This window comes from Enhydra lutris, unplaced genomic scaffold, assembly GCF_002288905.1.
Source record: "Enhydra lutris kenyoni isolate GAN:26980312 unplaced genomic scaffold, ASM228890v2 scaffoldscaffold33, whole genome shotgun sequence".
Taxonomy (NCBI): Eukaryota; Metazoa; Chordata; class Mammalia; order Carnivora; family Mustelidae; genus Enhydra; species Enhydra lutris.
In genome coordinates this window covers 21,309,863-21,334,323 of record NW_019154117.1, presented here as the reverse complement: position 1 = coordinate 21,334,323, position 24,461 = coordinate 21,309,863, and the positions used below count along the sequence as shown (strand labels likewise).

General features: G+C 44.8%; 1 protein-coding gene across 9 annotated transcripts in view; it reads left to right on the top strand.

Annotated features, from left to right (window-relative positions):
• Positions 1-24,461, top strand: part of LOC111153574 (transducin like enhancer of split 1) — an 86,725-nt gene that overhangs the window by 49,077 nt on the left and 13,187 nt on the right. For 5 of the 9 annotated variants that reach the window (XM_022512690.1, XM_022512689.1, XM_022512685.1 and 2 more), the window contains 6 exons: positions 7,185-7,301; positions 11,141-11,194; positions 11,696-11,848; positions 13,153-13,297; positions 14,359-14,549; positions 15,966-16,042. In XM_022512690.1, coding sequence (XP_022368398.1) covers positions 7,185-7,301; positions 11,141-11,194; positions 11,696-11,848; positions 13,153-13,297; positions 14,359-14,549; positions 15,966-16,042 — 737 coding nt within the window. Of the gene's footprint in view, positions 1-7,184; positions 7,302-11,140; positions 11,195-11,695; positions 11,849-13,152; positions 13,298-14,358; positions 14,559-15,965; positions 16,043-24,461 lie in introns of all 9 variants that reach the window. The other 4 variants (XM_022512687.1, XM_022512688.1, XM_022512684.1 and 1 more) reach the window with 4 other exon arrangements.

The window sequence follows — 24,461 nt, the reverse complement described above, 5'->3', positions numbered from 1 at the left end:
TGTGGGCAGTGTCTCTCAGTCTGGAGAGCAGGGGACTGTCCACAGCCTGTCTTGAACTTGGTTGGGCTCATGATACTCAAGTTCATCAAAGGAGGAAATGTTTCTGCCTAATTGTTTATGAATTTATCTCCTGACTTATTTCAAGGAATTGCCTGAACGTGAAGGATGAAACTGAGATGAGTCACCTAAAATTTCAATATTTAGGCACAGTGGAAAACACTTAAGTTTTTTTCAGCAGTTGTCTCAGCAGATTTCCTTTTTGGCAAAATTGAAAACTATGTGCTTAAAAAATAGATCCTCTGGGAAAACTGCTCACTGCATCATTGCTGTGAGAAGGGTGAAACCTGGAAAAAAGGAAAGGGACAGTGATTTCTAGATGGTTGGGAGTGTTCTGTCCTATACCAGGTGAAGGCGTGTGTTTACTGTGGACACCATAACTCACCGGGAGGGTATCAGGGCCTGTGTGTAACTGGAGAAATGTTCAGGTTTTATCTCACTGGGCTTTCAATGAAGATGGGGCATCGGGCATCTTAACTAAAAAACCAGAAAGATAGAAGTATATTACCTCCCTCTGAAACTCTTTTCAGATTTCAGTTTGTGCTCTGTGATTAGAAAACATAATGCCCACCATTTAGAGCAGGTTTTTAAAAATGTTCTTTTCCTTTTAGCCCCATGATCATTTTCATCATTCCCTCAGAAACATAGTAAGCAAGAAACTCTGGGTCTCCGTCTTTTAGGTGAGGAGAGGCAGAGGTGAGTGCCATCAGATATCCAGGTTAACTCACAGGAAGTCCTGACCCAGAGCTTTCTGGTTTCTTGTACTAGAAAGTTTGTCCTCAGGGACTGGAGAATAAAGAGGGACAGTGACAGCTAGCTAAGCTGCTCTATGAAAACTGCTTTTAAAACAGTTTGAAATACAGATTTGATTTTTGCTGTCACCACAGTCCTAGTGGGGGGAATGAGTTGTCATGAGGGCATTTAAAAGTTCTTTGGAAATAATTGTATTTATCATCAGCTCTAAATGTGTGTGGGGGGGCGGTGGGGGGTGTTTTATTTTTCTTGATCTGGTATGGTGCAGGGGCTAACTGGGGGCTTTGTGTGTGATGCCGGGGATATCTATCTCCTTCTCTAGTGGGTCCCCCAGCTCACCTGTTTACTGGGTCTATGTGTCTTCTACATGACTACCTTCCTTCCTGGGAGTTCTGACTGAACCACTCATCTGCATCTGAGAGTGTCTCAGCGTTCCCAGATTGAGGTGCGAGAACACATGGGTTCTTTCTCATATTTTGCATTCAAACTGTATGAAAAACCGACATGTGCCCTTGAGACCCGCCTCACAGCCAGGGCCCCTGAGATCCGATGCGATGCAGTTGCCAAGTAGACACATTTCCACACCTTCACCTTCTTACCCTCTTCCCCATTGACAAGTGGGAAACCCGTTAGTTTTAGGGGTTAAAAACGCATTTGTTGAAATGTCAGACAGAATCTGAATGACCCATTGGACTGCAGCAAAAAGTACAGTGCGGGGTGATGGCTTAATTGGTACCAGGTGTAGATGGGGAAGGCGCACAGATGTGTTGGGGGTGCGTCACTACCTAATTGTTTTAATGTTCACCGAGAAGTTAATTGTCAGTGTAGAGTGTGCTAGCAAATTAGGTTCCCACTGCCTTAGTGTAACTGAGGATAAATGAGGTGTCATGAGTTTCCAGTCTGTACCTCTGACACAAACACTTTTCCTGCAGGGAGGAGAAACTTCCCAAGGGGAATCAGCATGGCAGCTAAAGAAATCTATTTGAATAATGTGCATTATTTTCACATTAGGGAAACCTGTCTAGCTTTTGCTGTCTCCATGAGCAGGTTTTCCTTTCAGATTTGCTGCTGGTGGCTTCAGGGTTTAGACATGGTTGGCAGAAGACTTGCTTTGAGGTCTCAGAATCGATGAAGGAAACATGAAGGCTCTGTCACGAGTGTTCTGGTAACACTGACAAGGTAACATTCCATTAAACCTGCTTTCTTTCATATTTTCTGGAGTTTACCTTCCAGAGTATCTCCATTTACATGAACAGCCATTACTGTTAAATTGCTAAAGAAAAGTGAAAGTCTTGGAACCAGCGAATAAGGACGGGTTTTTGTCCATACAGAAGCATCTGGGTCTCTCTGCCTCAATCTTGAGTGGGTATTCAGAGCATGAAATGGAAACATCATTGTCCAGAACGGTGAATATAAAGGTAACACAGAGTCCAAATCGTGATGTTTTCTTTTGATTCAGCTGAATCTTCTCTCCAGTGCAGCAGGCTCTGATGCTTTACCTTTGGAAGTTCTTATATGAAGATACAGTGTAATGTTTGCATTTGGATGTTTGTTTTTGCTTTAAGAGAATGATCGTGCACTTCTGCCCGCTCGGTTCAAACACGCTGCCAGCTCTGTAGTTAACTTGTACCCAGAGAACGACAGCAGCGGCTAGTCCTGGTATGTGTGTTTATGAGACATGGTTTACCCAGTTAGAATGATTTGATCTGGATTTGGTGACTAGAACTAGTGAACACCAGTTGTAACATAAGAAGATCTGCTACTTTTCCTTTTCTCCTCTGAGTGGCTCTTTTAGTCTTGTAACTGTTCTTAAGCATCACGCCGCTGTGAGTGGGAGAAATGATCCGCAGGAGGCATACAGTAATGGTAGGCAACAGTTGGCCTGTGGTCAGTGAAGGTGCACCCTGAGATTTTTACGTTCCCCAGATTTTTTAAGAGAGTTCGTTCCCTGGGGGTGCATGTTTTCTTGGTCCTTGTCCCTCATCTCTTCGTTTCATGTGTAGTTTCCACCTACAAATGGAGAGAAAGACACACCAATGGGGCTAATCGGTCTTGTGGACCCCTCTTTCTGACTCTGGTACTTAATGCTCAAGGGGGATCTTTTTTCTCCAGAGACCTGTCAGATAGATACATCTCTCCCTTTATTGTTTTACTTGGCTGCATTCCCCTAAGTGTGTACAAGATGTAAGGTACAGAAACTCATCATGGTTCTAGAATTTTAGTTTGTTTTGAAGTCCTAGTGTGTTTTCCGACCTTGATTGCTCAGATTCGTAATCTCCCCTCTGGGCTATATAAATGTCCAATTTTGAGCTCTCGTGGAAGACACAAAGTAAATAAGATGATTTTGTTTAGTTAAAACAATTTTAAAACAAAGGGAAACTTTATATATACAGTCTCAAAAATCCCAGACCTCGGGACATTTGTAATAGAAATCTGCCCAGTAATTATCATTTTTTAAGAATTCTGGCAGACACTTAAATTTTACCAGCTGCAAGGTGAATAAAACATTGAGTTTCTTGGCTAGCGTTAGAGTATATTAGTCAGTGTGGTAATACTAGTTCTCATGCTCATCAAAAAAAAAAAAAAAAAAAAAAAAAAAAAAAGAAAAAACCTGATTCACAATTAAATATTTATTTGGCAGATTAAATGTTTGAAAATGAACTTCACTTGATGAATGCTGTTTGGTAGATTACAAGCTTTCAAAATAAGGACTCTGGGAGGAGACGTCTGGTAGCAGCTAAGTCTTCAGAGCTCCCAGCAGCCATGATAGACGTCACGTGAAAGGGTGCTGTGGGGCTCTGGACCACTTTGTTGCGCTGTGCTGAGGCCTGTTTTAGTGCACATCTTGGGTCATAAATGGCAGGATTCATGAGTGGAAAGGCAGGCATTGGGACTGTTTTCAGGTCATTTTAATGTCGGATGTAATTTTTAAAATATGTTTATGGTTTTCTTATCGTGGCATAAAACTGTGTGTGTGTGTGAGAGAGAGAGGGAGACAGATTGTGGTTTGCTGGGGGGGCAGTCAGAGAAAGCATGCAGTGTGCATTAGGCATTATTATGTAACATTAGAAAGTTAAATGGTTAAATGTTAATGGTTAAAGAGCCAGTGTGACTCTTAAGTGATAAGTGTGTGGGGACAAGTATTTTACATACATAAATTGAGTATAAGAATCACTCCTCTGGGAGGGGAGACGCCTTGACTTAATGGAAAGAGCTTTGTGACTTTAAGTAAATCGCCTTCTTTCTCTGGTCAAGCCTCCAGATAAAAGGGGTGGGGGGAATGAAGAAGATAATGAACAATAAGTCTTTTAAGGTTGCTTTGGCCTCTTCAAAGGTGTGATTCTAATTTACTTCTGTGTTTCCAATGCACAAGTTTTGAAAAAAAAGAAAAAAAAAACAAAGTCAAGCAACCTTAATTTCATTATTTTGCAAGTGGCTTCTTCTTAAATGTTGATTAAATGCTAAACATTAATGTTAAATGTGATACTATGTTATTCTAGTCCAGGTCTAACAAATCAAGATAGAGTCAAGATAAATTTTGAAGATCCAAATGATATTCATTCAATACCCAGGTATAATCTCTTTATTGTTAAAATGTGTATAAAGTGGCTCATAATGACCATCAGTATGACGGTTATTCCACCCCTGGGTCATGATGAACATAAGCTGGTGTGTGAGGAAAACACAGATCATGAGGGTGAAAAAAAAACCAAAAACACTTCTGGTGTCATGAGACATCCAGTAATACCTGTGAAGTCACTTTTGAGTTTCTGGGGAAACTCAAATGAGGGAATCATGAAGATTAGGGTCACCTAGGCAGTCGTTAACCAAAACAGCTGTTTTTGCTGACAGTGAGTTTATTAGGCTGGAACCATTTGCTTAAATCAGGAACGACAATGAAAGCAGTGTCAGGGCTGAAAGATGTCGGGGACAATTACACAAAGAAGACCGGGTTCATGGGAACAGGGGTAAAAGGAAGTGGTCCATTTTGGGCGAGGCTGCCTCATGAACCCGATCCCCCCCCCGGCTCCTGACTGTGGCTCCCCCAGGCCTTCCCAGCCCACAGTCTTTGCTGCCTTGTTTTGAACCCATTTTACGGCATCAAACGTACGATGAGACACTGTGTTTTGCAACTTGTCTGAGTCTGCCATTTTGAATGGAGCCAATTTTCACATAAGTAGCGATGCTAATTACTAGTCCTGTCCAAATTTAGAGGAACTTCCAGAGCTTTTTAAAACCTATTCAGATTATAGGCCTCATTTAAGCCGTGCAAGCAAGAATTACAGTAGTAACTTCTAACATGTAGAAGCAGAGGCCTCAAAGCTTGACAGGCTTCTGGGTCCAACTACAGAAATATTACTGTTTCTAACAGAAATTGCATTGTTGCTAACAGAAGTGTAGTTTACTTTTATGTTTACGGTACCGCTTGACTTCATTAAAAAAAAATAAGATCATTAAAATGCTATCTCTGAATGGCTCTGAATGGCTGAGCATTTTGGATGCCCAGTGCTGGTTATAGCAGGAAGGCCTTGACGGCAACCCTGTGGACAGAGACTGAACTTTAAAATTGCCAGTGGACGCCGAGTCTGTGCCACACTCTTCTGGGCACTGGGGCAGATGTAAAGCTCGAGTGCTCTGTGTTGTTGCCCTCAGTGCCTCCAATCAGGGTCTGGACGAGGAGACTTTGGAGTCCTGGTAAAATCTAGAACCCAGGCAGGTGTATTGGAATGTTGTTTATACCTGAGTGCATGCCGCTACTCCCCTCCCTTGGCCCTTGGGAGTACACGTTAGCACTTTCAGGAGTTTGGTTAAGTCTCCTGTATCCTATCAGCCAAGGGGCCTGGGTCGGAGAGGTTCCTTTTTAGCAGACATTTACCAAGGTCATTAGTGGAGGGATCCAGCCAGTTCACCTTTCAGCCCCACACGCTGTGCTAAAGACATTACTCTGAGCCTCTCGGTATTGAATTGCATGAGTCCCTCCCTTTGCTTTTATGTAAGCCTCCTGCATTTGTGGAGCTTGACCGGTCATGAATCAAAGCTCAGCTCCCTGCAGTGTTGGCCCCTGCAGTGGGCAAAGAGGCTTCAGATGGCCTTCTGGTCCCATTTTGATTTCCTCCTGTGTGTGGTTGAGCTGAGCTGGGAATGTTCCCATGGTGGGGTCCACGGTTTTCAGGAGGGAGCTTAGAGACCCAGCTACCTGCCTGATTACTTTGGGCGGGTTAGGAGTGAAGACACCTCTCCCATCCTGGCTTTTAAAATTTTGCTTCTGGTAGATGCCATTGCATTAGAGATGGTCTGACTTAAAGGTTTCCCCCAACCCCTTCTATTTTAAACTGTGGCAGAGAAAGGGAACATAATTGTCTGTTGGCCCCAGACATCCCCCTGGTAGTTCTCCAGCATCTTGCAGAAATTGGGGTTATCTGGGCTTTGTGCAGGAGATTTCTGCACAGAGCCTTCAGTATTGTTCGAGGCAGTAACACATCACTGAACAAATTGCCCCCTTGCATATGCTAATCCTGTACTTAAAAGGACTCATTGTATCATGTTCTGATGCTTTAGCCTGAGGGGAGATGGGAATTGAAGGGATGTCAGAACGTGTCATGTGACCCCCAAAGACCCAAAATGCCTGTTTTCTTTGGGTCAACAGATCGTACTCAGCACATGGGAATGAAAGTATCCTGTGTGGTTGGTAGAAAAGATTAGTCCTTGTTCCTGCTTTTGTGTGCGGGAGCTGGCCCCGCTGTTGAAGATCACTGGCTGAACTACTCACTTTGGGTCTTGAATTTTAGTGCTATTGGCGAGGAACACTAAATCTTATTTTCAACAGTAAATTAAAAGAATTCAGAAGAGTTCCTTCATTGTTGCTGTGGAAAATGTGATTTGCCTTTTAGGGAGCCATGCTGTTAATCCCACCTGCTCTCTGTGTGTATTTTTCGAGGGGCACACACTGACAGCTGCAGTCACAAAATACACCTGGTAGAATAATCTCAGGTTCTGCTTCTAGGCCATTTGTATTCCCGACCAGGAAACTGCAGTGGGAAAGAATAAAAACATATCCACATGTAAACAGCAAGCTCCCATTTCTCTAATAGTAAAAAGAACGGAGGAGCATTTTAAGTGAGTCGAGCCTGAAGGATCCACCAGGCTCTGGAAGGTTTCGTTGCATAGTCAGGGTCTTCCTTTCAAGTGCTTAAACCTCTATAAATGTTTGCCATCAAAGTCTTCAGATGAGATGAATTACATGGAATGAAAGGCAGTGTAGGTATCACCTTTCTGAAACAGCTGTCACATCCTGGTTTGGGTTTTCATGTGTACAGAGAGATCTGGGAAGGAATCTTTGATTTTTTTTTTTTTTTTTTTTTTTTGTCTTGCAGAGTAATTCCCTCTTGGTCCCAGACAGTCTAAGGGGCACCGATAAACGCAGAAACGGGCCTGAATTTTCCAATGACATCAAAAAAAGAAAGGTGGATGATAAGGACTCCAGCCACTATGTAAGTAAATAAAGCACCTGAAACAGTATTTGTTTGCTTAGTTGCTCACATTCTAAGTGAGCATACAAGCATGCTCCAAGATCTTAGTGATAATTCCACATCCTTTAAAATAATACTAGCAGGGGCGCCTGGGTGGCTCAGGGGTTTAAAGCCTCTGCCTTCGGCTTAGGTCATGATCGCAGGGTCCTGGGCTCTCTGCTCAGTGGGGATCCTGCTTCTCTCCCCCCCCCCCCCCCCGCCTGCCTCTCTGCCTACTTGTGATCTCTGTCTGTCAAATAAATAAATAAAATCTTTTAAAAATAAATAAATAATAGTAGCAAGAGGATAGATTCTTATAAGGGTAGTATTTCCCTCTAGAGCTGTAAACTGTGTGGTTCCAGGCACATGATTATATTTTTAGGCTTCCTAAGTTCCTCATAAGAGGGGATACCAACATGTGGGGCCTATGCTTTGCACAGCGCCCTGCTCTTCATGGGACCTTGCCCCTGGTTTGATGCTCTGTTCTCACCGTCTTCAAATTCTCCGTTTTTGAACCAAGGCCTGCATTTTCATCTGTCCTGGGCCCTGCAAAGTTGGTAGCCTGTGCTGCTAAAATAATCAGGGTAAAAACACTGGTGTCACAAAATACCTTTTTTGGATGCTCTTCTGTTGACTTATTCAGGCTCCTATTTGGTCTTGAGGCAGAGTTCATTCTCTAGAACTGCAAGCAGTTTGGTCACATAAGTCCGTGGTAAAAACAGAAAAAACCTTGGAGGCATCTAGATCAGACCCTGCAGATTGAGAATGCGTGACTGTGAAGGGACGGCTCTTGACTCCCATCTAGCTGGAACCTTATTTCACGAGGAGAACAAACCAAGCCAAGTGGCAACTGGCTCTAGTCTGAGTGTCATAAACATTGCAGCTGATAGACGTCTTGGAGTTTTCTTTTGTATCCCCAGGTGTGTCTATTTCATGATGGACACATTGTCAGGACCCGTATGAGTAAAACACGGGATGAGCCCACTTCCCATTGCTTATGGAAGAAGCGTCCACTTCTGGCGCGCCGGCAGGTCTATGAGATGGGGGTTAACATGCGAGACCTCTCTGCCTCCTGGTGGCTGGTTAGCCCATAGCTAACAATAGCTAGTATTTCCTGAGCAAGAGCTTGTCCATGCCATGTACCTTGTGCTTTTACGTGGATTGTTTCATTTGACTCTTAAAACTGTCAGTTTGGTACCATACCTCCACTGTAGTTCAAGAAACCGAAGCCCGGGGTTTGTAAGTGATTTGCCCAAGTTCAGGGTTAGTGGTGGAGCCTGGAGGCAGTCTGACTCCAGAATCCATGCTCTTCATCACTATGCCAGGACCCCCAAACTGAGGGCCTTGGAGAGGTATTCTTTTTTTTTTTTTTTTTTAAACGATTTTATTTATTTATTTATTTATTTATTTATTTATTTGAGAGATAATGTTAGCCAGAGAGAGCAGAGGCAGGCTCCTTGCTCACGGGGCTCAATCCTGCAACCCTGGGATCCTGATCTGAGCCAAAGGCAAACGCCTAACAGACTGAGCCACCCAGGCGCCCCTTGGAGAGGGTATTTTGCCAGAGGTCCTTGTATTGTTCCACACTGTGTACTATGATAATGTTCTAAGAATTTGGATTTGTAGGTTCTCTCCATCCTAGCCCAAGCCTTTGCAGCACATATTGTTTGCCCCTTGCCATTTCCCATAGCCGGTTTCCCCTGCAGGTACTTTTATATATGGCATCAATTCTTAATAAGCTAGTCTGAAGGTCCATGACATGCAGAAATTGGGAAACTGCCGGTAATACAGTTTTTGAGTTGTTGTGCATGAGGCTCGTGTAGATTTTGGGTAGTGAGTGATTTGGAATCTGTAGCTCTGCATTACTGTTTTATAACCTGCTCATATGAAGTGTGCCTGGATATATAGGTAGTTCAGGGCAATGTACTGAAATAATGTTGGAGAATCTGGGGCGAAGTCCTCAGACCTCAGCTCTTGATGACCAGGCTACACTGGACTGTGAAGGTTCACATTTGCAGAAGGGTCCAAAGCTAAGATTGAAATTACAGACTACATAAAAACTCACTTCATAGCCCATTGTAATAAAATGAGTTGTTTGCTTCTTTTTGTCAGTTTGTATACTATGTGAACCTTTTAATAATTTTTTTTTTTTTTCCTAAGAGAGAAAACCTTTTGGCTTGTATTTTTTTCACCACCACCATCTTTGGGTTCTTTTTTTTTTTTTTTTTTTTTTTAAAGATTTTATTTATTTATTTATTTGTCAGAGAGAGAGAGAGAGAGAGAGCGAGCGAGCACAAGCAGGGGGGACAGCAAATGGAGAGGGAGAAGCAGACTCCCTGTTGAGCAGGGAACTCGATGCAGGACTCAGTCCCAGGATCTGGGATCATGACCTGAGCCGAAGGCAGACGCTAACCCACTGAGCCACCCAGGCGCCCCTGTCTTTGTGTTCTCAACACCTGAAAACATTTGTACTTTTCTGTGGTCTTTACTAACAGAAAAAGAAAATCTTCTTTATTTTTATTTTTTTCTTTTATTACATGAAAATGTTTCTTTCAGCAGGTTGTTATTTTGAGTTACCCAGGTTTCCTCATTGGTTTTAATTTTATGTTGTTATAGTGAATTGCATGGTGCCTTAACAACAGTGATTAAAGTAAATCTAGTAACATACTATTGAAGAAAGTAAATTGGGTCTTCCACATGTAAAACTCCAGGTACAGTTAGAAAAAAACATGTAAAAGATAAGGATTTAAAGTTGAGGGTAACTTTCTAGCTGGACTTGGATGCCCCCCAGAAAGCCAACATGGTTAATATTTGCTCTTGTACTTATTAGTACAAATTTTTAAATATTCGTATATTTGTAATTGACAGTGACTCAGTAAAAGGATTGTATTGGTCAGAAATTAGTGACCCAGTCCTTTTGGAGAATTAGGTGAGAGCCTACTTTTTTCATAGGCTTATTGTATCTCTGTACTCAAGGACAGGAGGCCTTTTGGCTAAGAAAGTAGACTTTTTCAGTCTGCTCTAAACTTGATGTAGGAGTGAGCACACAGTTAAATAGCTTTTCTGAAGCTTTTTCAAACTTAGGACAACCTTGCAGTTTCCTGCATTAGCAAATGGTATAGCTTTATGAAGAGGACTATAGGCCCTACTGCAGGATGCTAGTGCCTTCCAGATTTTGCCATCCTGTGTTCTTCCCTCTCTCCTAAAATATTCCATGCTGATTGCAAAAGATTTTTATTCTTAACATGAGGTTAGATCTTGGTACCTTATTCCAACCAAGTAGATAGCTTTGTTGTTTTGGTGTTTAGTGTTCCTTTTTTTTCCTTTCAAGAATTAATGACCCCATGGGAACATGGTTGAAGTTTGTCTTTATAATTGCAAAGTGTCTGTGAACACTAGATTTGTTACCTATCCTCAAGATGATACACACAAAGGAATGGCATGAAATCGTGTTCTTAATTTGATATCCAGTGGGAAAAGAGCCCTGATAGGAGGCCATGGGAGGATTTCAGATTATAGGAGAGATGCCCCTGTTGCAAACATTTATTGAGCTCTTACTCTGTACCCGGTGTTTGCAACTGGCCCTCACCCGAACGATCTTTAGCAGGTATGCTACTGTAACAGTTCCTACCTGTGGCTTTGGGTAGCCCCCATGTCAGGTAAGGAGGGGAAGGCAGTATTAATGAGTAGGCCTGGGAATCTGGAAGGGAACCTGTAGGCATGTCCTGGGCCATTTTTCAGTGTGTCTGCTACCAAGAACTATAGAAATGTAACTGGGCCTTCAACCCTTTAATAAATGGCATTAACATCTCTTTTTCCAGGATAGCGATGGTGACAAAAGCGATGACAACTTAGTTGTGGATGTGTCTAATGAGGTAACCACTCATTTTCTCAAACTTTATTTTCAGAGTGACTTATGAGAAACCAAGTGGAGCCATGGTATTTTGGTTTTTCTCAACTTTGCACATTAAAAACTTAGTGGTGTTCACAGATGGAGCAGTAGTGGTCTGACAAGAACTTTTGTTTCCTTTTTAAAAGAAATCTGTTTTCCCAGTCATTTCGGATTCCTAAGTTGGGTGCCTGGTGCTCCTTTCCTTCCTGTGTCCTCTGAGCAAAGTATTTGAGCATGAGGATGCATCAGATCATTCCTGGATGTCTTTTCCTCTGTGCTGTCTTTACAGGTGTGTGTGCAAACACCATCCTGTGTAATTATAATAACATTGCTAGTCAGGGGGCACACTCCCAAGTCCCCCAGATCTGAAGGACTTAGAGTGTCCTCCTTTAATTTAGAGAATTAGTATGGAAATAGAGTCCATAAAGGGCAAGGTCCATCCATTATAAATGAAATCACACAAGCTTTGCTTATACTTGTCGAGGACCCTTCTTCTCCGCGAGCAAGCCCCACCCATTCACCCAGGGAAAACGGGATTGACAAAAACCGCCTGCTGAAGAAAGATGCTTCCAGCAGCCCAGCATCCACGGCCTCTTCGGGAAGCTCCACTTCTTTGAAGTCCAAAGAAATGAGCTTGGTAGGTCTCATGAGCTGTCACTTTGCCTGTGTAGCAGTGTGTTTCTCTCTGCAGTTCAGAGGACCCTAAAGTATTTGAAATGTGGGCTTTTATAGAGTGAGAGGTATATTTTTAAGTGTTTAAAAGTGAGATGGTGACTCCTGCTTCTTGTCCCACACAGTGTTTTCTTTCTTCCTCTCGGTAATGTCTTTTGGTAATGTCCTTAGAGAGAGACAGCAAGCTTCCATGTTCGTTGCTTTCTTATTTCGGGGATGTGCAACCTCATAGGAAGTTGGAAGTCCTGAGTTCACCTTCTTTTAGACAGACCCTCTGTGTCGGGGTGTGTTGGGTTTGGTGTCAGAATGGGGATGTACTCAAGGAGCCCCCAGAGAAGCCTGGAACAGGTGCAGGGAGGTGGAGCCTCCTAGTCTGCTTGCAGCCATTCAACAAATAGTGGGGAGCATGTCATCTCGTAACTCACAAAAACCTGAGCCGTAAGAGTCCTGCATTTGATTCTTATACAGCCTTCCTAGGCATTATCCCACTTCACCGATGGGGCAGAAAGCCTGTGGAGCTTGCCAAGTTTAAACTGCCCATCAGGACCAAGGGAGCTGAGGTCTCTCCCTAGCCCCATGCATGCTGTTTGCTGCTCACAGTGCTCCTCATTCTGGAATTTAAAGGGGTAAAAGGTTGAGGTGCAGATCATGGTGCCCTAGGACCCTGTTATGTCCCACTCCTGAAGGCCTTTGTGCTAGTGGGGCCACATCCATTATATAGCAAGTGGGTGGCGGTGCTTAAGTCCACACACGTCTCTCAAATGGGTGGGAATCCTTCTAGGGCATTTGCCTTTGAGATATTGGTTGGTTTCTCATCAGATCCACAGCCCTGCTGCTTCTCACTCTTAGTCGCAATCCCACTGCCACTAAAAGGCAAGGGTAGAAAAGGGATCCTCCCTCTGACATTCTTGGTGACCCAGCCATTTGTTTCTGAGTGAGTGGGAATTTTTCACTGGGTGGTCATCGTTCTAACTTGGCCTGGATCCAAAGTCCACACGCCTGATGGAAAAATACTTTTTAAAATAAAATCTGCGGAGGACGAAGTGTGATCATGTTCTGTGTCTCTAGCTAGAGTTTTAATTCTGGCAGGAAGAGGAAAGGTCAACATTTCTCGCTCACAAGTTAATGCTGTCAACATTGTGTGGATTTATGAAAATTGGCTGAGGGAGTAGCTAGAAGGTGCCCAGTGTCCCAGCTGCTGTTGTGATAAATTGTGTAATATGGCTTGGATTAAAAATAATACTCATTTAATTTGTTTAATGATACCAGCATGAAAAAGCCAGCACGCCTGTTCTGAAATCCAGCACACCGACGCCTCGGAGCGACATGCCAACGCCGGGCACCAGTGCCACTCCAGGACTCCGTCCAGGCCTCGGCAAGCCTCCAGCCATGGACCCCCTCGTTAACCAAGCGGGTAGAGCCTCACCTCTCGTGTTTTGTTTTGTTTTTCCCTTTCCCGGCTTGACTTGTCGTCTGTGCACTCCTGACGCCATTTCCCCATGAATATGAAACGCACTCGACTGCCTGCCTCCTTCCCATCCCTGAAAAGCCGTGATAAGAAACAGATGTTTGTCCTTAGGTTCAGCAGCTGCACCCTGTTTGGTCTCCGACTGTTTACATTTGGCTTTCTCCCCCCCCCCCAAATATTCCAAATCCTAGGGACTTAATAAAGTTTCTGATAATTATTCCCCACATAAGCTCCTTACCAAATCATCACCGCGTGTCTGAGTTCGCTAATACTGATCGAAACGCCGGCCCAAGTGTGTTTCTTGCTTACTTGAGTTGGATGGTTTTTCTCCTGGTCCATCCCTCAGGAATCCGTGGTCTCTCTGTCAGTAGAAATTGGGAGGGTTTCACAGAGACTCCAGCCCGTGAATCAGTTGGTAACTTCTAACTTTATCTTCCTTAACACCTTGGGCCCAGAGGAAAATAGGCCCCAGAATATTCCTCCTAAACCCAGGCTTTGGTTTAGGTAGTAAACCCAGGGTCAGGTTTTCATTTGGAATTGGCAGCAGGGAATGGAACGTTTAGACTGAAGGAGACATCCTGGATTTTATCAAAACCTTCTTTTAAGATGAAATCAGGTAAACAGTGCACTGTGCCTCTGTTTGCCTTCTGTGAATTGGGTACAGTACTGCTCTTTAATTTTAATTGTCCGGTTTCCCAGTGCTGCCAAGCCAAGGATGAAGCACGTGGGCAGTGCTTCCCTGGGGTCTGTTCTTCCCTGGAGATGAATCGGGCTGAGTTGGTGGTGATGAAACCACCTACACCCCTACACCCACACACACCCTCATGCAAGCCTTCCTCATGAATGGCCCTAACACGTATGTACACACACACCCCAACTACCCCCAACCCACTTTGCCTTACTGAAGCCCTCCTTGTCCTCACCCCTCCTGAATGGTGCTAGAGTGACTCAGAAACTAATGGTCAGGTTGGACCATGTCACGTCACACGGCTTGTGCTTACTTTCAGCGGCGGGCCTGAGGACGCCGCTGGCGGTGCCTGGGCCATACCCCGCCCCGTTCGGGATGGTGCCCCATGCCGGCATGAACGGCGAGCTGACCAGCCCCGGCGCCGCCTACGCCAGCCTGCACAACATGTCCCCGCAGATGAGTGCAGCCGCCGCCGCCGCCGCCGTGGTGGCCTATGGGCGCTCCCCAATGGTAGGTGTCGTGGGCAGGCTGGCGGGCAGGCCAGGGCCGGGACCCCCAACCAATGGGGCCTGCAAAACAGAGCCCCAGTGTCCCCGCGCTCCGCCCGCTGCCATCAGCGTGCTCCTGCGTTAAGTTAGGAAGCAGCGCTTCTTGGTTTACTATTTTCGTGGATGAAACAAGGCAGTGTTTAGGAGCTACTTTGGCAGTTCGGGGGACATCTGGTTTTCTCCTCCCAAATAGACTTTTTTTTTTTTTTTTTTTTTTTGGAAGGCGATGGAATGACTCAAGTAGCTCACAGAAGCCTTTTCATTCATTTTCTTGAGGGTTTTTTTATCCCCCCTCTTTAATTCTTAGGAAAAAAATATTTGAGAAGCTGTAACGTTTTCTTTCCATGCCTCTATTATTCTTTAAACCAACAGTGTGACTCAGGTGTAAGCAGTGATTTCGGGCAACAGTGAGGAAACAGAGGTGACTGAACCCTGGGGCAGCTTGCCCATCTTGCCCAGCCTTGTAAATAGCCTCATTTTTCACTGGAAAGATACAAAACTGTATGCAAAGGGCAAAATCGACTGTAACCCTCGATTGCATCAGGGAAAGGAAACAGATGATATCCTGTAGCAAATAGAAGTCCCTATAGATTTCTCTTGGCTCTTTAGAATAGGTTATGTTTGGTTTTCTCCTCTCCTCTCTTCAGATGGCATGACCTCCGGTAGTTTGGGCTGACAGTGAAGTTTGTAGGGTTTTTTCCCTTATGTTGTACTAGTAAGAAAGGCTGTGCATTGGGGGCAAGATAGTTTGAAACAAAGTGGGCAGCTAAGGGACAAGATACCTTTGTTAGGGTACACAGAATAGGGAATCCATGCATGTTTAAGCAGTAACTTAGATCAGTGGTATGAAATTGGGGACGATTTTGTTCCCCCAGGGACGTTTGGTAATATATGGAGACACTTTCGATTATCAGAAGTGGGGAATGCTATTGGTACTTAGAGTGTAGAAGCCAGGGGTGTTGCTAACTATCCCAAGACAGCCAGAAACAACTGCCTGGCTCAAAACACTGATAGTGCCAAGGTCTAGAAATCCTGACTCAGACAGCACACTGTTCTCTGTACTTGCTTGGGCAAGGCAGGACATCCTGAGTCCACAGGAAGTAATTACTATGGGAAGCTGGTTCTCAGTGCACAAACAGACCACACTCCCACTGACCTCCCCAGAAAAGAGCGTGGCCTGTTGTAGTTACAGGTGGTTATAGTACTCCTTGAGTTGTAATTTTTTTTTTTTTTTTTTTGAAAAATGTTAGCATGTGTTACCTTTCCTGTTTATGTTGCTTTGGAGATGTGGGAGTTTCTAGTGAAAAGTCTTTATATATGTTCACCAAGTGCGTACTCTGCATAAACTGAGCCTTCGGTGTCTTATTTTTGTTTCCAGGTTGGGTTTGATCCTCCCCCTCACATGCGAGTACCTACCATCCCTCCAAACCTGGCAGGAATCCCTGGGGGGAAACCGTAAGTACCTCTAACTCCTCAGTTTTGTTTTAAAGGCAATTACTTCGTCATGGCTATTAGCAGACTAGAATTCCAAAGGGAGCACAGGCATGGACGTTTCCAAGGAGATTTCTAGTGTCTTTTCCTGAGGAGTGTTAACACTTTCTATAAATAGGCACCTTGTAGGTGTCATGCCTCTGTCTTCTCACTATGGGTGATCTCATGCATTTAGTTATTTCTGGAGAGAAGCTGTTGTAGACGGGGGCCAGGAGGGAGGCAAGAATGGGGGGAGGTTGGCCCTCCTCGCTTGACCCTTCTTCAGAAGTCTACTCTGCTGTGCCTTTGGTCAGAGGGTAGCTGCTGGAGGTTTTCAACAGGACTGTGCTGTGGGCAATGGTTATGCTCTCATGAACTCTTGAAATCTCTGAAATTTGAAACATGTCAACCCCTTACCTGTCTCAGTGCTACCTTTTCCTTGTTTAGGTGGGAACTTGAGTTGTACGAAAGGTAGTTGTAGCATCTGTTGGATGCCAGCATTGGAGGTTGGAACCTCCCTGCATACCGCACCCCCCGTCCCCAATAAAGTTTGGTGCGTGCTTTACTCTAAGAGATCCAAGATTACAAAACGCAGCGTGGCTTTGTGGGAAAGCATGAAAGAAAGATTAAAGGGGCAAAAGAGCATTCAGAATTTGAAAAACCCCATTGGTTATTCTTCTGGGGTCACTTAAAATCACTTGCTTTCCATATGTTCGTAATTAGAAATGAGATTTTGAAGAATTCCTAAAGTCCTTAATTTTCGTACAAAGCAAAAGTGAAATATGGGGGGGGTGGGGGGTGTCTGGCTTACTTCCCAGCACATACTCTCCTCTTCCATAGGGCCTTCTACAATTTTGATTTTTCCAAATAAGGGTACATGTCATAGGCCTTCAGTTTATTTTTCTTATACTCTCTGCCTTTGTGTGGTTGCTCTCAGCTTTTACTTATGCGTCCACTGTGTGTTGCATGCTACGTTATTTTGAGTGGTCCATTCGACTACCTGGTCATCTTTGTGTGATTTGGATTGGAGTCTTTCTTCAAATAGACCAGCAGCATGAGGAAAAGTGGAATTCCTTATTCCGTTATCTGCTTTTTGGAAGCAGGCTCTACTTTACATGCATGATAATATCTATTTCATGGTAATTTGATGCATGAAGAAAGGAAACTTTTTCTGTGCTAAGAACTCGTAGAGATATTAAGAATTTACAGTGACATCTAGGCCCAGGGAAGAGCAGGATTGGGGGTGGGACAGTGTTACAAATGCTTTCTTACCTGGTGGATCTCTTCTGATTGAGTAACCTCATATTTTCCTGGGTCTGCCCTTCTGCATCCAGTCTTGGATGCCTCCGGGCACTTAGTGGATATTTCTAATCTGTGGTCTCTGGCAGTCTAGCTGTTGTGTTGTCCTACAGACTGGTGAGTAGATAAAGGGCAAATGAGTAATGTGATAAGAGGCAATAATTAATAGTAACTGATGAATCTTCAGGGATATAATAAGCAAATAATGCCAAGTTCAGCTGACCATTAGGGAAATCTAGTTTCAAGAGTTGGAGGTGTGGGGGTATGTCTGGCTGTCAAGACCCTATCCTGAATGTGAGGTGTGTGGCAGATGGGGTGGGTGGGGAGAGCTATGAGCTATTGTTATGGTCTTGAAGGTGCAGAGGACCATTAACTCAGACCTAGCTCCTTATAGTTGTGTTTGTGTGTATGTGTGTGTACGTATGTGTGTGTGAATAATGCAATTAGACACAAAGTTGAAGTCTTCTCTGAATGATAGGACTGGTGTCATGCTTATTAGAGCCAAAATACTCAATGGTTTGGCTTGTGAGCACCTTGGATTTCTTTGTATTCACAGCTGTGTTAAGCTAGGACACGACGTGCTCAGGGACATGACAGTGGCGCAGCAGCAAAGTTGTGAGAGAGTCACATAGGAGGGTGAGTCTCTGGATCAGAGTGATCACTACTCTCCAAAACAGTGAAAATAATATTTTTTAGGATTCTCTTTTAAGTTTGAGGGGAGCCATGTAATGTGAGAAAGATCAAGTTAATATGAGAAGGGGAAAATGGAGTTCACCATTATCTCTGGGATCTGGGCTATACATCTTACTTCCTTTGTTTTAATCCATTAATTAGTATGAGAGGGCTTCCTGTCCTCATTGTGGAGGAAAGTAATACTCCCTGAGGCATTGCTTCTCAAAGCATCTATGATGATCAGTTTTTCTCCAATGCGACCAAGATCGGTACTCTTGTAACAGACAAATACAGATGAATAGGAGAAGAAAGATATACAGTATAAGTCCGAGGTTTGGTTTTGTGTGTGTGTGGGGGGGGGGTTGTTTGTTTTGCAGAGGGGTTGTTGTGTTTTGTTTTTTAGATTTTACTTATTTGAGAGAGAGTGAGAGCGCATGCAGAGAAAGATGGAGAAAGAACAGGAGCTGGGTCAGGGGCGGGCAAAGGAAAAGCAGGCTCCCCACTGAGCAGGGAGCCCGATGTGGGGCTTGATCACAGCTGAGCCACCCAGGCGCCCGGTCCCAGTTTTTGATTACAACAGTCAGCTGTCATGAGTTGGCTCTGTCGAGTTGCTGTGTAACCGTTTTCAACACTTCTGTTCCTGAGTGAGCTGATCTCCATGTGGATGGTAGCAAATGTTTGCAGACCACACTTTGAATAGCTTTGGTCTGAGACACTTAAGAGAAATGGTGACAAACCAACATGGCCAGGGTAAGGGTGAGTGAGGTGTGGTAAAGGTTTGCAAATGTCAGCCTCTGACAAATACCAATCAAAGTAATATTTGGGTAGGGCGACAGCTGGTTACTCATGGACATTTGAGCAAGAATTATGTGTCAGGCTTTGTGCTAGACGCTGAGCAGGCTCCAGGAAAGAGAATGTTCATCTTCCCTGCCTTCCGGGGGCCTGCGGATGTGGAAAAGTTACAAGTGCTGGAGTATGTTTGTGAGGCGCTGTGAAGGCAGAGCAGCGGGTGGCAGGCAAATCTGTAAGGAGTGACGACGGTTAGGATGGGAAGGGCTTCCTCGGGGTGAGGAGGAGACACTGAAAGCTAAGCATGTGCAGAAGGAACAAGCCCAAAGAGCAGAGGGGGCAGAAGCAGTGGACCATTGCAGGTAGAGGGGACAGCCTGCCACATGGTCCCAGTACAGGGGAGCTTGAGGGATTCCTGTGCACATGGAAGAGTTCCTTCTGGGCAGTAGAGCCAGGAGAGTTCCAGTGGGGCTGGAAGGATCTGGAGAGGACCTCTAGTGTAAGTGCTCATCTGTGGTTCAAGTTTCCCACGCTCGCCTCACCAAGCAGCTGCATGCCTCTGCCCAAGCATGTCTGGTGATGGGACCTTGCTGGTGCCTGGAGCACCTTGTAATGTCCTGGGACACTTTTCACAACTTGACCTTGAGTTACTATCATGTGCACATATCCGATTTCTACCTGCCTCTTCCCTATGGGAACTGAAGCATGTGAAGGCCCTCTGTCCCCTTGAGCACAAATACCCAGTAAACAAATATCTGGTGCATTGAGGAGGTGGGAGATGAGTCCGGGATTGTGCAAGACTGTGACTCATCCTTTCCAAAGATTCACATTCTGCATTTTAGAGTTCAGCACTGCTGATTTATAAGAGGTCACCCCAACTGTGTTTTTAAACCCTCGAGGCGAGATTTAATTGGTATTGTTTGCTCAGCTTCTCTTGAACTCACTTTTAGTTTTAGGAAATGTGTTCCCCTGAGCCTTGTGGAGATCCTGGTAAGAGAAATTCTGAAGTTTAGTTAGGTCAACATCTCTTTGCTGTGCCTCACTCCGCCCTTCCCCACCCCAAGACGGCGTTTTGGCCCCGAAGTACCACTTTCCTTTCCATCCATGCTTGGAGGCTGTGCCCTTCCTGCCTCGAGTAGTAGCACCTAGAGGTCAGTAATAACTCAGACTAATAATAGTTTGGCTTAAGATCCAGCTTCGTTCCAGGTTCCTTCACCCTGTGTTTTAATGCTAGACATGTAATTGAGAAATCTTACACCCACTCGTTTACTGTTTAAATAAATCTTTAAAGTGCCTTTTTGGAGTTGGATCCTAAAGAGAAAAGAAAATCTTAAGTACATATGGGGTAAAATTGCCTCTTAGGAAAACATGTTTTGCAGCAGTGAAGAGCGGCCATTCCGTCTTCTAGCCAAGAAGACATTTCCGTGGTCAACCCCTGCCCCCACTCCCCATCCCATTTTCCAGTCCTGATCTTGCTTCTGGTTCCTCTGTTGACCATGTCTAGAATCCACAGTTGGCTTATTTAGTGGATTTGAAACTTAATTCAGCCCTCTTTTCACTGGTTTTGGTATTTGGGTGTTTTTAGTCTATTAAACGCCAAAAGTAACATGCTTGTTTTATGTCTCATTATCACATATGGGTTTGGGTTTAATTTCTGTTTTTCTACTCTTTGATCTTCTGGGAATGTGTAGCTGATTTCTTGAGAATATATTGAAATGGAAAGCCCTTTATTTTGATGTGAGTTATGTTTAGCTACTAGAGATTTGACCTCCCTGTACATCTCTCTGTCCTTCTTCCCCTTCTCAGAAACCCCTTTCAGTTTATCAGATGTAAGTGTACTTTGCTTCTTTCTTGCTCACATAATGTTTGTTTGCCTGTACTGGTTGGTTCTTTTGCTAGAATTTTCAAATTGAGCTTTGAAAGGGCTGTATTTTAAACTTTCCTTTGTTTTACTTTTTATCCATTAATCTCTCCGGTTTCAATCTTTGTCCTGCGTGGGGGCCTTGTTGCTGCCCAGCACAAGCCTTTATTTTTTTAAAGATTTTTATTTATGAGAGAGAGAGCACGAGTAGGGACAGAGGGAGCCTGACAGGGGACTCGATCCTAGGACCCCAGATCATGACCTGACCCAGAGGCAGACACGACCAACTGAGTCACCCAGGTGCCCCACAGGTTTTCAGACATTTAGTTGGTAGAGGAAGTAGGGCCTAGAATTCAGAATCATAAATACTAACTTTGCTAGAGAACCTCCTAGATTATCGACTAGACCATCTCCTGTTTTCTCTGGAGAATTTTCTGGAGTAATTTTCTTTTAAAGTCCATTTTAAAAGGTTCTGCATTTGCCTTTTCAAAATATGGGAATAGTCGGGACGCCTGGGTGGCTCAGTTGGTTAAGCAGCTGCCTTCGGCTCAGGTCATGATCCCAGCGTCCTGGGATCAAGTCCCGCATCGGGCTCCTTGCTCAGCAGGGAGCCTGCTTCTCCCTCTGCCTCTGCCTGCCACTCTGTCTGCCTGTGCTTGCTCTCTCTCTCACTCTCTCTCTCTGACAAATAAATAAACAAAATCTTTAAAAAAAAAAAAAAGGGGGAATAGTCAGGTATACGTTAAAGTCATGAATAAGAAAAACAGAGTCTCCCGTCTTAATGCTTTAAGTTCTCGCCTTATAATTTAATTGTTACTAAAGCCCTACATTCACATAGATATGCTATCTTCCAAATAGGGTCAGAATTGTGCCCTAATCTGTATATTTGCTGTTTGGAAAAATGCCGGGATACCAAACTGGAAAAATCCTGTGTTTTATAGATGTTATGAGTTAGATATACAGACCTGAAGAAATGTTAAAGGTAAAGTTATGTCGGCAGTGAAGGAGATTTTACCATAAATAGAGGAATTGTATTCCCTAGGACCTATTTTCTTTTACTGAAATCTTAGAATAATATGACTCTGATTTCCTTACGACCTCACATCCCAGTCCCCGCGCCACCACCTTCATTATACTAGTTCTTGAAGCAAAGAGTATGCTCCACAATCATAAATTACATTCTTCTCGTCTACCTTAGGATGACCCTGATGCCCCAGGCCTCAAAGCCTCTGGGGCCAGGACTCTATAATGAAGTGCCCTGATGACATTGACACAAGAAGATTTCTCTTGTGTAGGCTACCTGTCTTCATCCTGATGGGCACGTGTTTTCCCTCTCAAGGAGATGATAATGCCCGATGTAGTGCCAGTGGGAAGCTAGGGTGAAGATCAAGAGCTCTACTTTTGTGGCAGGCCTGCCCTTGATGCCTTGAACTTGAATCATGGGCCTTCCACTTACTAGCCAAATGGGCCAGTGACCCTCCCCTGCGCTGCTGCTGTTTCTCTCCAAATAATAAGGGATAAAGAGCTACCTCCTGACACGAGAACCAGAGGTTGAATCTATGTTGTGTGTCGTGCTTTTCTGGAAGTACTTTCTCATGCAGCTTCATTTACACCACACCTCCGCAATTGTGTTTAGTGGGCAAGTTTTCTAAGGGCATGTTGTAAATATAGGGAAATGAGGCACAAGCAAGTTGTCTATGCCCCCACACCTTATTAGTGACTAGCTGAACCTCTATTCTGTGTCTCCTCACTTTTTTTTTTTTTTAACTCTTTGGTATGCTTTTAGGCTGCCAGCACAGGATCATGCTTTTCTGCCTGTGACCTGTGGAAGCTTCTGGAAGGGTCCCATGTCCATTGGTCACTGCTGACTTGGGGAAGGACCATGGATTTCACTCCATCACTGTGGTTGCTTTCATTGCCTTTTGTTTTGGTCCAAATAGGCTCTCTAGGGACCAGTTTCCCTCCTCAGGAATGTTGGTACTGTCTCTTTGTGACATTTGGTAGGACAACTGGAAATTTCTTGGGGAAAGTGGCTGGCACAACCCAGGTGGTTAGAGGACCCTCTACTTTCTTGTAGCTTACTCTCCTTGCCAGAGCAACCTCTGTGCCTCTATTTCTAAGTGAGTAGGGTACGATGATGACTTGGGATGTTGAGATTCAGATACTGAGTGCCAGCTGCCTGGCGAAGTCAGCCCACCTTTGAAAACTCTGCTGTGGCAAGACACCGAATGAAAAGTGTAAACACGTGCAGCCGTCCACAGCGTGATACGTGCCGTAGCTGAGACTTACAGGAAGAGCCAGCACGCTGGCAAAGAATCATCCCTCCTGGGGAGGTTGTGGCAGACTGAGGAGGAGAACAAGTGACAAGCACTTAGGAGGGAGGCGGTGCTATTCCAGGCCAGAGGGAACAGTTTGTGCACAACTTGGGAGACGTGACAGTGTGTGGTATTTTAGGGGACTGGCCCGTCATCCCATGTGGCAGGGAGTTTCGGATGCAGGACGGTCACATGAACTGAGGCCTAGCCATATCATGAAGGGCTTGGCGAGCCCCGAAGAGCATGTGAGGGTTTCTGACATGATTGGATTTTTGATACTTGTTAAGACAGCACGAGCTTCCCCATCGAGAGTGCCACGTCCACAGGCGGCGGGGTCTTGGCTGCAGCCGTGATCTCTGGGGCCATGGTTCTTCGTCACCATTTACTGGATCCCACTGCTGCTGTTCCTGTCTATTTCCAGCAAACCAACGACTCTGTAAACACCTGTTTTCCGTTGGCCACAGAGCACAGCATAGTTTTATTAGCACCAGTCTGCTAGGAGGAAAAAACCTGCTTCTCCAAAGCGTAGTCTTTTTTTCTAGCTTGCCGCTGTCCCCAGGAGGCTTCCCCGTGGGGGGTAGGGGGGGGGACTCCTTCCTTTGAGTTTCTTCACTTCTGCTGTGTGCCCAATAAAGAAAGTGTCCTCAGCTCCAAAAGAGTTTGATTTCATTTAGTTTTTACATCTGTGCTGTCCAGGGGGCTTTATTCTTTTCAGTTCTCCAACCAGATTTCGGAATTTGATCCTGATCAGCGGGCACTTGGGCAGAAAGCTGGGTTGGATCAGGGGCTGAGTTCTCCGAGGCTTTCTTGGGTGCAGGTGGGTGGCGCCAGCAGTGTTGCCCCTAATGAGGGTGCGAGGAACTCGCCCTTTTTGCCTCACGTTTGCCACGGTCCTAGCTACACGTCCTCTTCTCTTTGCCAAGGGCTGTCTCTCTATTCTCGCCCTTCAGGATCTATGGATTTCCTTTGCCTTGTCATTGCCACATGCTTTCCTGATGCACACCCCGGCACCTTCCTCCCTTTCTGCATTCCTGGTCCCCACACTCGCCCACTGGTTGATAAGAGAGCCCTTGATTCAGCATACCCTCACTTTCCTCTTTTTAAGTCGTGTGTTTGATATCGATGCTCCCATTCTCTGAAGGCCCTGTAGGTGTGGAGCATGGTGTTCAGTGTTTAATGGTTTTGCAGCTCTTTTCACCCTTAGAGCAACTCCTGCATCCCTCATACTTGGTTATATGTCTGTCCTGTGGATCAGGAATGGACATGCTAATAGGCTGCAGATAGGCCAGGAAGGATGGCCATAGTTAGGCCAGTGAGCCGGGCATCTCCCGTACATTTAACACCTGAGTCTGGGCTCTGTCCTGGCCGTGGACCTCGTCCACTTAATCATCAGTCAGGAGCCCTCTCGACTTTTTTGTGAACAAACAAATTTCAGCTTTTAAAATTGAGATAGACATAGGGAAAAGTG